At 42.8% G+C, this 15,142-nt stretch overlaps 1 protein-coding gene across 1 annotated transcript in view; it reads left to right on the plus strand.

The window, feature by feature from the left end:
• Positions 1-13,206, plus strand: part of LOC125944398 (ketosamine-3-kinase-like) — a 14,084-nt gene extending 878 nt beyond the window's left edge. Inside the window, 5 exon segments of the mRNA XM_049664830.1 lie at positions 2,234-2,257; positions 2,259-2,348; positions 2,351-2,432; positions 4,993-5,167; positions 10,392-13,206. Of these exon segments, the coding sequence (XP_049520787.1) occupies positions 2,234-2,257; positions 2,259-2,348; positions 2,351-2,432; positions 4,993-5,167; positions 10,392-10,455 (435 nt within the window). The 3' untranslated portion in view covers positions 10,456-13,206.
• Positions 13,207-15,142: the final 1,936 nt, after the last annotated feature.

Consider the following 15,142-nt stretch of genomic DNA (forward strand, 5'->3'; position numbering starts at 1 on the left):
TTTGGTAAGTTGCTGCAGAATCTCCTGACGATATATTTGAATGTGGAGTACATTCCAGAAAGGGAGCAAACCTAAGGAAATGGAGTTTACAATAGGGGACTTTGATTGGCTGTTTTGTGTTTAGATAAAGAAATGAAGTGATTAAAACAGAAGAAACTGTGCTGGTGGTATCATCATGACACGCAAGACCATGGCTTGTGTCTAATAAGAACCTTGCACACCTAATTTATCTTGTTATGTACTGTCTTTGGTATGTAGCAGAGATGTTATGATCCGATTGTACATAGCTGTTGTTTAAACTTCTTTATTTCACTTAGTGTCCTTCAGGGGCTGCGGTGGGTTGGTTTTGGAAAGGGGGAGGGTAAAAAACAGGGGACAGAGTGGTTTCAGGACATCAGTTCCCAAGATATGTATTATGCCAAGCCGCTCAACAGTGTGTGCATAAAATTACCCATTGACTGTTTTCTCCCATATAGTATGCACAGGACATAATTATATCCTCTCTGATGACAGTTGAATTCAGTATAAGGGCATGCAATCCAGAGAACAAATGTTTTGTAAATTAGACATTCAGTATTCCAAAATCTCAGTGCTGGAAAAAAAAAATGATAATAATAAATTCTCAGTAGAAGAAAGGCTGTCCATTAGCTGAATTAAAACCACAGTTGTGGCTGTCAGCCCATCTGGAGCAAATGTTTGGTCATGGTAACCTTCAGATAGTGCCCCAGTGCAATGCTTGGGATTTACCTCTGCCATAGAGTGCACACATCATAGCCTTGAAAAGTAAACACAAATCTCATAAATAATAGTAATTACATTCCTAAAGTTGACACTTGCCAAGACTAGCTGTCTTTCTTACAATGAAAGTGTGAGGATGAGGAAGAATAATAATAATGATGAGTAGCTCCTGCCAACAGTTAAAACAGACAGAACAGAAAAAAAAGCTAAATGCTGAAATTAATGAATGTTTATATATAATGTCTGCTGTACCAAATCTGCATTGTATGGCCATTTATAGGTGTTGGAAATGCAAGTTCCCTGACCGTACCAGGACATTGGCATTCGAACATCAATATAATGTTGCATGCAACACAAGAATAACTACCTTCATTACATCGATAATATATCTGTTATAAGCATATATAACATATTGGCAAGAACTGTTTTAGATTTATACTTTGTTATCTCCGATAATTCGTTATATCATGGCTCGGTTATATTATATCTCTTAGAACGAGCACACATACTATAGATAACAATTCCCTGAAGTATGTGTGTGAGTAACTAGCAGTTTTAGGCTTATGCAAGATGTGGTGCTAAAGCCAGATTAAGTAAGCAAGCACTTGTACGGAAGTATTTTGTCCTTAATGTGCACGGTGTTTCTAGAGCTGCAAAATATTCAGTAGTGCATACATAGATGACACTCATGCAGTTGATATCAAAATTTATAAATTCTGTTTGGCGCTGACTCCTGTGGCCAAAGTTCAAAAGAGACTGTGGATGTTTTTCTTTTCATCACTGGGAACACTGTTCTTACCAATAAAGATTAAGGCATTGACAAGAAGTCTATGGATAATTTAGACAAATGCGTGATAACTCTGTACATGTGTACATTTTGGGGAGCTGGAAAACATTTGTGCCTGGAGTACTCCATCCTCACTGAGCGATAAGAAAGAGAAGATTCACTACAAATTGGTCATTGTTTTCTTAGAGTGCATTACTCTTCCTGCTATACCACTGGCTGATTTCCACTCAAGCGCCGCACAGGGAGAGCATGTAGCAGTGGATTCAGTTTAATACCACATTTGCAAACACTACGTTTAAAAAAATTGAATTCTGTTGTTTTACGTGCCAAAAACAAAATCTGATTATGAGGCAGGCCATAGTGGGGAGACTCAGGATTAACTTTGACCACCTGGGATTTTTTTATGTGTGCCTGAATCTATAGTATACAAGCATTTTTGCATTTCGCCCCCATCAAAATGCATCTGCAGCAGCAGGATTTGAACCTGTAACCACAAGGTTAGCAGCGCAACGCTATAGCTGCTGGGCTATTGTGGTGGGTGCGAGCATTCCTTAAGTAAGAAAAAACAAAGTGACTACAGTAATTGTGAAAATGCACAGGGCACTTTTTTTTTAAACTGTAGCCGGTTCACCCAGAAACAGAAAACTTGCCCCATCTTTTTTTTTGACATGTTGCTGGTGGTCACTTCCTTGTGTTGGCCCTGTGCAGGAATTCTATTGCCGGCAGCGCATTGGAAGCCCAGGTGAGAATGGCTCAAGAGAAGTACCATGACCGTGAAGCCCCTGAACTGTGGTCTCAGCTAGTCCACAAGGTGCCGTCCATTCTTTTGAGGGCCTGGAAATTGAGCCCGCCCTCATTCACGGTGACCTGTGGGGTGGAAATGTGGCCGAGTACGAGGATGGACCGAGTAAGCCTATATCGCTGCTATTCTAGTTAACCACATTAGATCTGTCACAATGTGTAAAAAATTTTCGCTGGAGAGAATAGAACTTGATATACATAGTTCTTTGACATCTGACATCACAAAGCTCACACAGACGGTCACAGAGGCTCAAAAAAAGCATCGCCGTAAGTAGAAGAAACTTTGTGCAAGGACGCTGCTTGGCCAACTGATAGGGACGATTGTGTAGTATGTGGGTCTAGCACCCGCACAGCGGTATTGAATTGAACTTGTTTAATTATGTGCCCAAAAACAGAATACAATATTCGGTTCACAATGAAGAAAGAAAGGCACAAAAAAGAGATCATGACACAAAATACATGTAAATTGGAAAAATAGTTCAGTGGTATTTTTTAATATGGAGGTATCATTTATGAAAATATAGCATTGTCATTGTTACTTACGGTGTTAATAAATATTGCAAACAAATTATTAGCTATCTTTATGTCTCAGTAAAAAATTCTCGTTACTTTGGGTCCTTTGTCGTATGTACAATGAGTGAATGAATGAGTTTTGGTATTGGGATATTCATACTTGTTATTACATTGTGATCACTTGCTTAACAATTAAGTGCCGCAATGTCATTTTATGTGCATGACTGATAGTTCTTTAAACATACTTGATGGTGTTTGTGTACTTGGTTTACTTACACGTCTACTCACTTGGTGCTAATGTGAAGATTATTCCAATTGAAAGTTGCCTTTTCCTGCAGCTTTTCCAGGTAGCTCTGGAATTATTTTCACAGTGTTCAGCTCTCTGGATTATTCTCAGTAATGTTTGCTGTTGTTAAAGCAGAAACATTGTTCGTATCGTAAATGGATAATTGCATGGTGTAGATTTTCACATTTTGTGCGTAAGCACTTATTGTTTTATCTCGCTTGTTTATTATGTGCTGTAGTGCTGGTGAAGCTCTTTATACTGACCACAACTAGTCCACTTGCTGTTTATATATTGTTTATGTAATGTTGGCAAGAAGTTACACGTCAGTACTGTGCCCCCGGAGGTTATAGTGCATGTCATTGCACCGTGATGGTATTAACACTGAGGTGCTACTTATTAAGTACAAGCTGATATGTGCCTTGCTGATTCGCCGACCAGGAGCAGTGCTGTTGTAAATGTTACTGAAAGTACATAATGGTGTTTGCCGTTGTTTTTGCATGCCTCTAACCACATTTGCTTAATTTTATTATTTAAATTACTTTATTTCACTGCAAGACGCTAAGCCATATAATGGTCTGGAACACCGATAAGGTGTTCATACCATACCTCTTCGCGTATTTCTATTTCAGCCTCCGTACAGCGCTCGACCGCTGGCGCCGCGCTGCGCCGCTCGCGCGTACCATGTTTCTAGCCGCCGCCGTTGGAACGGAGGAGGCGTTGACGGAGAACACGCTGGGTTGGGGGTGACTAGCCTGCTGTTAGGGGATCGGTGGTATTCATAAACGCATCACTGTTTTGATGATCCAAATATAATCTCACTATCAGGGAGGGAGCAGTCTACCTGACTGGAGCAGTATTTTTTTATTTGGGGTGTTGCTACGCTGCGCTCCGCAACACCCCAACGACCGCCGCTTCGCGTCGGCGCCCGGCACCACGGCTTCCGCCGTGGCACCGGGGTTCAAACTACCGCGCTGGCAAACAGACAGGAAAACAAAAAAAAAAGAAAGCGTGATATGAAAAAAAAAATCGAACCAGGGCAGGATTCGAACCCGCGTACGTATTATCCTGAAGTGAGCGCCGTAACCACTCGGCCACACAGCCACACTTGCCAGGTTTGCAAGCATGCGAACCATATGATTGCGTTCGAGCGCCCTCGGTGAAAGCAACCACCTAGAAACGCGGTACGTGCGAGCGGCGCAGCGTGGCGCCAGCGGTCGAGCGCTGTACGGAGGCTGAAATAGAAATACGCCGTATTTGTGACAGTAATGTCACATTTTAAGGCTGTATCAGGGTGTAACCCAGCATAAGGAATGCCAGGTGCACTTTTGACAGTTAATAAATTGTGCACACTGCATGAATCATCATCTGCAGCTTTGTTTGTGTGTTGCTTTGGCCAGCTGCACATGAATGTAACCAAGGCAGTTGAATGTGGCGCAGTAGGTGTGTGTAATAAGTAGCCCTGCTGGTAGAACACTTGAGTACTTGTGCCACCACTTTGAGCATCTGGGAGCTGTAGCGGTGTTCTACATTTTTTTTCTCTCCTTCTGTTTAGTACTGTATTTCTGAATTACAGCTTGTTAAGTCCATGCACAAAATCGCTAAAAGAAATGTTTTGGCCTCCGAGTGTTGTGTGTTCAGTGACAATATGCTTGTTTTATTCATATCTTAAGAAGATTTATGCCCTATTGCGCAGTGTAACTATTGGTTAGGTTTGTGGCACTTTTAGTTACATAACAATATGCAGATATTTCAAAAGTTGTTTACAGCTTGCTTCATTCACCATATATCTGTGTCTCTCGTTTAAGTAAGCTAAAGAAAAAAAAAAGATTGGTTAGCAGTAACGTTGAATGACTTTATTTCATTGCAGTTATATTTGACCCAGCATCGTATTATGGACATGCTGAGTTTGAGCTGTCCATAGCAAAACTGTTTGGGGGCTTTGATGCCAAATTCTACTCAGCCTACTTCAAGGTTATACCCAAGGCGCCAGGCTTTGAGAAGAGGCTTGACTTCTACCATCTCTTCCATTACCTCAACCACTGGTAGGTGACTTCATTTGCTTTTTAAGTTCACATTGGTCTTCTCACAAAAAATACCAGAGGGGAGGAGTCATGTTGAACGGGGAGGGGGGCACCGCAGATTTGTATTGTTCATTAGGCTGCATGTTTAAGTTTTCTGCAGGTGGCACTTCCAACGAAGGCGTGCGGAAATTGCCAGATTCTTCAGTAAATACTGTGATTTGGATACAGTATCCTCAGCACACCTGTGGCAAACACACCACTTGCATGCTTACCCGGCTTCGGGAATGTCGAAGACCTGGGATATAAAATGTAGAATTCATTGGTCACAAGTCTATGTCACTGTTTTTTCAGGTTGGTCACTTTGCTTTTGGCCTTAACTATAGCAGCCGCAGATGTAGAAACTAAACTCAGTGGGATGCAACATCTCGGAATGTTGAAGGACACTTTCAAGAAACACTACATCAGCCTACCTACATCAGTGACTATGGCTCCAAAATATAAATTATGGTGTTTAGCATCCCAAAACTGTACAGTGGGTTATGAGGGGCACTGTAGTTAAGGCTTTGGATTAATTTTGGGTTTTCTAATCTACACCTAGAGTGGCCATGGTGGTGTGCTGCTCAGCACGAAGTTGCGGTTTGGTTTGTGGCTGTGTTGGCCGCATTTCAATAGGGCATATGCAGAAAACACTTTTTACTGAGCATTGGACGTACATTAAAACACACCTGGGGGCCAAATTTAAAATTTTAGCCCTCCACTACAGTGTCTGTCACAGGCCCTGTGTTACTTTTGGAGGTTAAACCCAATCAATCAGTTAATCAATCAACTGATCAATTCATGAAATGATCAATCAGCTTAGGCTTCAAAACTTTGTTTGCTTGTCTTTTGTGGAAAAAAAAAAAAAAATGCTTTTCCTAGATTTGGTGAATGTAAGGCAGTAGAGCTGCTCCTTGAATGAAGCAGGCACTCAAGTTCAGTGATGCATCTTTACAATTTCTGTTATCAGTAGTTGCCTTAGAAGCACTTGTTTACTGCACTGCATTTGAGTTTTAAAAAAGCTAAATTTGGGAACTGCTGTGAACTATTGAAGTACTATGGCTAGTTGGATGAGTCGGTACAATTGCATGTTTACTTACAGCACTGGTGTTGTGTCTATGATGCAGTTCTTATTTAGTTTTACAGCGGGTCGATGAGGCAGTAGCTCTGAGCATCCGATCAAGGACAAAGTCGTTTGTTCATACTGACATGCACAAAACATTTAATAGACACAAAAAACAAAAATAGAATAGCAGAGACTAAATACACAGCTAACAGTACGTGTCTTGAACTGCTGTTCAGTCACATCTAGAACACTTCACCGCTGCAAGACTGGCGGGGTTAGGCGATGATAACAGTGGCGACGATCTTGCCTAACCAGTGTTGAGGCTGAGCAACCAGTTGGTGATGGCTGGAGCGCTGTTGTTCAGCCGGCTGAGGAGACACGGGCATCGCAGTGGGAACCTTGAGGATGGAAGCGGCCGGGAGACCAAGCTGTACATAATCTTCGTCTGGTAGCCCAACTGCTCACGTTCCGCCTATGGGCGCAGGCGTTCATAAGCCTCGTGGTAGAAATCCGTGGCCAGGTGAAGTCGCGAAGCGCAGGAACAGCTTGACAAGTTGCCCTGGTCGGGTGAAGCCCTGGTGGCTCCGATCCGGTACTAGATGGCCTGTCTTCAGCTCCTGGTCCAGTGGCCGACCTTCCTGCGTTGCTCCGCCGCGTTCTGCCGATACGCTTCATCCTTTTCTTTCTCGTTCCACAAGACTGGTCTTTTACGGAGCACCGTGTTTTTCACCAATTGGCTCGTTGGAGCTCCATAGAATCCAGTGGTTGGCTCTTATTCCTTTTATTTGTTTCTTGTGCCACATTCTCTCGTGCTTGGCGCTCTTCGACTGTCATCATCTTTTACCAAACACTTACCTCACCTCCATGCATTCTTGGTTATTATTTTGTTTCTTCTTCACTGCACGTGGCCTCGCGCATCTCACTCATCACAGTGTCGTCCTTCCTTAGTCTCTGTCTGTTTCGTTTGCGCTGTAAGTAAGGTGCTATTGAAGTACAGCCGCAGCATTAACCGATGGGTGGCGCTGCCCTCCATTTGACAGATTCAAAGGAGAACTTCGAGTCTAGCTGCATTTCTTGCAAAACTGTAACAAGGGAAGCTGTCGCAAACTGAAAGTCTCTGGCCAGGGAGCATATTGTTCAGACATATCAAATATAACTGCCACTGGCCTCACAACTTTCAGTTTGTGTTTATCAGAGACACTTTAGCTAGCTCGGGATGGAATGGCATAAATAGTTCCACAAATTATGGGATTAGTGTTAATGGGGTAATATTAAGGCAGATACGTTAACAAAAGAAGGAAAAGTTGCAAATGTGTGTAACAGAAAAAAAACCAGAAAAACTCATGTATACTGCCATTGTGTATTTAAGGTAGGGTACCATTTCACTAGCACCATGAGTATTATTGTTAAGTTTGCAGGCATAAAAATCGTCACATATCTCATTTCTGAATACAAGGGTGTCGGTCTTTTCCATCTTGGACTCTGGCTTGGAATGAGGCAGCAATGTGCGCGAAGCTTAAGCATCAGATGCCTGTCTCCAAACGTAATCCCCCTTGATGCAAAGATCATTACACGCTGCTTGTTGATTCATTTGTGCTTCTTCTCAGGGGTTCATTCGATCTTCTGGTGACTGGGTGAAGCCTTTCTTGTGTTTCAACAGCTTCTTCAGCAAAATATTTTTATTTAGTTGCTGCATGCTCCTTCAGCCCATATGGTCAGGCAGGCAAGCTCTCTTTGTTTACAGCATCTGAAACTGTTTTTGCTCAGTGGCCACTTGGGACTGACAACAGTTGTGGGCTCTTCACTCATGGGTGTGTCGGGCATTGGCACCACTGTCTGTCGTAACATGTTCATGATTCGTAACATGATTCCTACTTAAGAACTACCCCTGTCGGCAATTGGTGTACATTGATGTTCGACCTTGATGTAGCAGTCATTTAATTACCCCATAGTCGTTAGAATGTATGCTTAAGGGTTGCTTGCAACTCATCCTATAGCCAATGCATGTGGTTTACAAGGTCGGTAGAGTATAACTACTGTCTGTCGATAAAGAAAGGACATTCAACTGCTTGAAGTTGTAGTTCGCATCATGTCAAATGCCCACATCTGTTGTGGCACCCGGCATTGTCTTACCATAGTCGTTATTAAACTGCATGCTTAAATGGGCATCAGAACACTTTCTTCACACTAAGAAAATGTTCCCCATCTATAGACACTGCTGCTGTGAACATGCGAGCCAAATAACATGCTGCACGCAGCACAATCTCACATAAAAGATTGCTCACTCTGTCCTGCAGTTGTGGAGGCCCCCATTTCATTCCGACGTGCCCCATGTTAGTGATTACATCGTAGCCAAAACATTGGCCCTAGATGTCAGCCATGTGGTGATGGTTCATCACCATGAAAAACTTCCAAGCAAAAGCTTGCACACGCATGTGTACACTTCCAGATATTCCAGGAAATGGGGAAGCAGTGCTTGTTTACATGTCCTGCCCTTCCTGTCACTGCTTGTTTGTCATTCTCAGGGATCTTTGTCAGGTGCCAACCTTGAAGAGCTACTAGTGACCATAGATGCACCACAGAATAAATAAAAAAGTTATGCAAATTAAATGCATGTAATGTTAAAATATGCGTAAAGCAAAGCTTTCCTGAAACGACAGACGGACGCATAACTGTGGGGGGCTGTTAACGAAACTTGGCTTTAAAGGAAAGGAGCAGTAGGCAGGGCATTGCTCTTGTCTAATCCCAGCTGAGAGGCACCAAAGAGTTAATGGGGAATGGGGAAAGCAAGTAGTTTGTTTTTTATATCCTAAGTATATATGTGTCCTATTCCATGTCCCTCTTTATTTATTTTTTTCATTTGGCAATGTATACTTATTGAAAGACATCGTCCTGATTGTTTCCAATGTTTCAAGAAAAATATTTCAGTATTTTATTAAAGGGGCCCTGAACCGCTTTTTATCATACTCGAGAAATGCATTTGAAGTTAAAATAGGCTAGTTCAGAAATACTTTTTGCAAAAAGTACTTCAATGCGCTCAGCAGAAGCGGAGCTATTGGCAACTAAAGGTTGTATAGGATCCCCTTCGCGGTGCTTCCATTCCGTCTTCAATGCCTTGCACTTCGAAGGCTACGGCAGAGCGGGGCGTGCCCACAACACTCTGCCTACTGAATGTCAGAGTGGCGCGAAGTTGAAGTTTGATTTTGGATGTTCACGTAGACGCCACTACTTCTGATTTTGGAAATTACGATGCGCGTTTTGAAGCAATATCAAAAGCTAAATACAAAGCGAAGTCTGCCAAAGCATCAACTAACATCTAACTAGGAGTGGCCAGGAGTGAGCACGTGCTGGCAAGCGTGAGTATGGTCTGATCTTAAGCTGCGCGTGGTTTGAGATTAGTTGAGTGTTCAAAACTAGCCGAAATTAGCGACACCGGACGGCTCTGACACCCATAAGCAGTGTGGCCAAAGTTCAGTTTCTACGTGGGCGGCCGCAACCGAGCTTGAGCAGACGATAGTCAGCTTCTTCCAGAAGTACATACGGTAATTATTGTTGAAATTTGAAAGCAGATTATCACTTACTTCAGCCTGTTTATTAAACTGCATCATTAAATATACACAGTAACAGTAAGAAGTGCACTGATCCAAACACCCTTCTTGATTGATATCAGCTATTGGCCAAAAGCAGCCACGTATGAGAACCTGCTATATTATGAAATAAAGCAGCCCACAAAAAGTGAGGAGCAGGCTTCTGTTGAAAAGAGAGTGTTTGAGAAAAAGGTGACTTTGTGCTCCGCTTGCGAGCTATACACGTCGCACACGACTGCAAAATTTGGCTGAGGTGTTCACAGCAGCGTATGCTATCCACAGACCGTGTTTTTTTTCACCAAACTTGAGGTGTTGTTCAGAACCCCTTTAAGTGTTGTGTACTACACAGTGTACTCCTACGAGCCCACTACTATAAGCAATCAGGCAAAAAATGAAACCAACAGAAAGAAGATTCAGTGCAGCAGATTCCTGGAGGAAATGTGCAAGCTCGCGCTGTCGCAGCTGTGCACTTTGAAACAGACAACTTAAAACTTTTTTTTTCTTTTCATATTGAAGCCTTGCAGTGAATTCCACGTGTAATGCTTCTATCCCACAGGAACCATTTTGGTGGTGGCTACCGCAGCTCTTCATTGTCCACGATGAGACGCCTCCTGAAATAAAAATGCACGTCGCTAATGTGGCACCATTTTATGCGGAAGCATCACTGGCGATGCCTCTCACCATCGTTGTTATTGTTGCTACTGCTGCCGCTGCTGCTGTTGTTGTTATTGTTGTAACTGTTGCAGTGTTGTTGGCCCGTGTCGTACCAGTGTTTGTTGAATGTTGCTACCAGTGTCTTTCCGGTGGATGTGTCACAACTGTTTGAACGACTCTGGGTGGCATGCTAAAAACAGAAACTGTAGCGAGGAGTATGTGGACCAAGCAAAGAAAGAATGGGAGTGCTAGCACGCGGTTTAGTTCCTGCATTCGCTTGCATACCTCTAACTTTTGCGAATTCTTCGTAAAACGCAAGATTGTTGAGCTTGGCCATTGTTGTGTAATGACATCATAACTTTGCATTTTTCTTATTTGCATGCACTTTAGGAAAGTACTGCTTTCAAAAGAGTACAAATGCAGCTGCTGATCAACTTGCGAGAGCCAGATTTCTCAGACCTGCTCGGTTATTTGGACCTACCTGCATTAGCGCCACCCATTCCATAGAAACTATGTATAATCGCTACCAAAATGTTGGCCAGTGTTACATGAATATTCCCATTCGTTGATGACTGGGTCACACTAGATAAAACTAGCTGTGACTGCAGAGCAGAGTATTTATTAGCAGCTATGTGTTCACACTGTTCCTATGTATTTAGTTTACTTATCCATGCAAAAGATGCCAACACGTGAATAACGGAACATGGCATGAATGCCGACTGTCAACTTGGTGTTTACGAATGAAGGGCATACTGCAACATGCTTATTCCTTATCAAAACATTACGAAATTCCTTTGGGTTTCTTTCTGCGTGGTTAATGCCCAGATCGCACATGGACGTCCATGTTTTGTAGTTTTGAATAATAATGCATTTGCATTCAATATTTTTGTGTTCCCAGAGCCCCCACTTATGGCATTTCATAGCTAGGCATAGAGTGTGTAACATTTTTTTTTTTTTTTTTTTTTACATTTTTGTGCAGCTGAACAGTAACATCATTTTGGATGTCTAACAAGCACTGGGTGTCGGTGCAGGTCGAACCAAAAAACCGCCGAGCTGTCAAAAGATGAACCGTGATTCGTACATAATGCCGATAGATTGCATCTCAGCTCTCGCAGGTTTTACTATCATGTCCCTTGCAAATTTGACAGTAAACCACCGATTATTTTATTATCTTTTTGAGTCTTTGATTTGATGTGCTGGACTGCCCAAGACGTTGCGTATGCCAATGCACATTGATAGAAGGCAGCACCTTAAGCAGCCCTGGACAACAAATCGAAGACGTCTTTTATTTTTCCGGCCTGAAAAAGTCCACCACCCAGTCATATTGCTGCAAATATGGTAGTGACTCATGTAGTACCTAAATTTGAAAGATTTCTCTTGTATGGTGTCAGTTCTGAGGTCTAAGATTAACGAGCAGACCTTTCCTTGAATCAGCGCTGCATTCTTCGTCTTTCTTTGCTTTGTTTGTGTCCTTCAGCGTATTAACTGCATTTTAGTCTTTGATGCTTAATATTTGCAAACGACATTGGGACTCCCTCAGACAAAACCTTAGCGAAAAAATACTTGGCAAGTTGATTGATAGGTCAGCAGTTTGTGCTGGTGGTATTTTACGGCCAAATTTCGTCTTACCGTGCCACGACTGGAACTGTGCTGGTGCAAGAATTTCATCTTGCTGTCAGTGCTAGCATGACATGTGTGATTATGGATTGTTTTGATCTCAAGTGAGTGACTGTTCGAAAATTTGGACAAGGTGAATCTACACAAGTGCATAGTTGTGTGTCTGCATTCCACTTTAAAGCCTCCGAGTTGTTGTTGCAGAGTAGCCGTCCATGCTGGTTAACGCTGAACTTGATGTTGTCATTTGTGATCGCAACTTCTGTTGAGGTGTTCTCACACATTTCGCTGATTAAAATTTGTACAGATGGCTGTGCGGCATTGTCTTGTGGTCTCACGACCACAATTGATTTGTTTAAATTAAAATTTAGTGCACTTAATAAAAGTGTAAAGCAAAAAAAGAAGAAAAAGAAAAGCCCTCACAAGACAGATAGTTTACGCAATTTCTCAAGTTGCTTGACGTGTTGAGTGATTTCCGGTTAATAGGTATCCGCTGGACAACGTCAAACACCGCACTAGACGATTCTAGGCTATTTTGAATACTTGGTGTCATTGTGTACAAAAGCTAAAGCTGTACTTGGGAGCTGGTCTTCTTTGCGCTTGCCAAATTGTGGCCAATGCAATCATGAATCAAACCAGCAATGGCAGGTGTACTTATGGACAGCAAATATGAAGTAAACTGTAAAAAAAAAAAAAAAGGTTGCTTTTGTGGAAATTATATCTGGGAGGCACACATCCCCACTACTCAAAATCACACTATGGCTGTGTCGCGAATGTCCTTTGTCAACTTCCTGTGACTTGTTTTATGTTAAACTTTAAGTTGCTGGAAAAAAAAAATAATAAGCATTGAAAATTGTTAAAAAATACCTGCTGGGAAACTTGGCAGGGATTCTGGGAAGCTACGTAAGGGGTGCAGAAAACAAAGTGTCTTTCATCGCCTTGCTTTTAGCTCCTATGTACAATGAATTAAAGGAACAAATTTCTGGTGCACAAAAAACAACTGTTGTTAGCATGTACCTGACTATAGTGTACAACTCTGAGATAGAGTATCTTTGTATAAATGTTTCGGCAAAATAAATGTCGCTGTGCACTTACTCGTGTGACCTCTGTATGGCTTATGCGAATGTACATGAAGCAAGGATGTTCAACATATGTGAGTACTGCCACAGCACTGAAACCTACAATTTTTTGTTTTAGACATTAGCATATCTCTGACACTCATGTGGTGCCATACGTTTGTGGACCCATTATATTGATGGCCAGAATTTGTCTGCTCCTGCTTTGTCAGTATGAGCGTTCACTGCGTCACTGCGTCATCCAACACCACATTCAGAAAATAGACCAAGCACACTGGCATGTGAAGTTTTGTAATTCTGTTCTTTAGGGTTCTTTATTGCACACACATTAGGTATTGCATAACGACGGGACCCCGTAATTCTCATAGCAGTTGTAAAATGGGTCTGTAGACTATACGATTTTGTATAAGCATAATGAGCATGTGGCAAATACCCCAGTGTACATCATACTAGCTGGAAATTGCTCTGAGCATGCTCTTCGCGACACATTTTGTCTTGATCAAACGTCCACCCTCTTTTTTTCTACACCTGGAACAGCTGAACCGCTCCAACGCAGGAGCTAGCTGCGTCCTACACCGTGGCCACAACCACGGCTTGGTGGCCCACATAAGACGTGTCTAAGAGTCCAGACAACTGGACTTGGCACCATGCACAGGGACCCAGCTGGACTCTGACAGTAATAACTCGGTCTAAGAACCACTTATAATAGTGCAGTTTTAACACGATTAACATCCTTAGGGTACTTCATCCACTTTTTGGGGGCTGTATGTCTATTTATCTACATGCCTATCTATCTGTCTGTGTCTCTAACTGCTTTCCCGCCAACTTGGCTCACTGGGAAGTCCTTGGTCTTATGGGTAGAGCATCAGACTGCTGTGCTGATGGAACCCGGTTCAAAACTAACCAATGGACCACCTTTGGTCTCTGGGTACATGCCGCTCATCAGTTAACATCTCGCCAACTTGTCACTGAGTATGTGCCACAGAGTGTGCAGCATGCGAGGGAACAATTATCAGTGTTCGCAGGCACCAGCCCATTGCGCTTCTCGTCTTAGAGGCCACGCGTGGACTCCTCGTCTGTGCCATTAGATGCCTCGGCGTGTCCAGAAATAAGCAGGAGAGATGAGCCCGGTTGTCGCATGGCGCCTTTCTCAGCGTTTGCATGCACCGGCGCACTATGCATTTCGGAGGCCACACGCAGGCTTCATGGTGGCGGCGCTAGGTGGCGTGGAGTGTTCTTAGCTGGATAACTTAACTGATGAGCACGAAAGAGTAGTCCCGCTGCAGTGCATACCTCATACATATAACTCGTTTCGATGGTGGCAATATGTTGATCACTATATTGATTCAGTGCTAATGCATTGCCATCGACAGTCATTGTGAGATGGGTTCTGCTGCAATTTTTGTCAATGTAGGGGGGCAAATTCCCAGTGGCAATTATGTCGTTAACCAAGTTGGTGTCAAAGACATTCATTGAAGAGTGGCAAATACTTAGTGACCCAAATTAGCATCAAAGAGGGTAACTGAAGACCAGCACAGACCAAGTGGCATATACCCAGGGCTTCAAGTTGGCGTCAAACAGTTTCTTCGAACGACGGTACCTACCCAGTCCCGCATCTTACAGTGACCCATGTCAGCGTGAAAGAGGTTTGCTGAATAGCGGCACTTGGGTACACAGTGCCATATATACCCAGTGACCCCGGTTGGACCGACAGTTGATTTTGACCCTGTTCCCTCAGCGCAGCAGCCTGACGTGCTACCCATGCGACCATGGGCTACCCAGAGACCCAGGTTCGTGGGAAAATGGCTATGAGCATAGACATACATATATATATATATATATATATATATATATATATATATACATATATATATATACATAGACTGTTAGCCCCTGGAAAGTCCGTGAAGTACCCAAGGAATGCTAATTGCATTAAAAAAGTTATAACCTACAAATTATATGG

The sequence above is a fragment of the Dermacentor silvarum genome, chromosome 3 (assembly GCF_013339745.2).
Source record: "Dermacentor silvarum isolate Dsil-2018 chromosome 3, BIME_Dsil_1.4, whole genome shotgun sequence".
Taxonomy (NCBI): Eukaryota; Metazoa; Arthropoda; class Arachnida; order Ixodida; family Ixodidae; genus Dermacentor; species Dermacentor silvarum.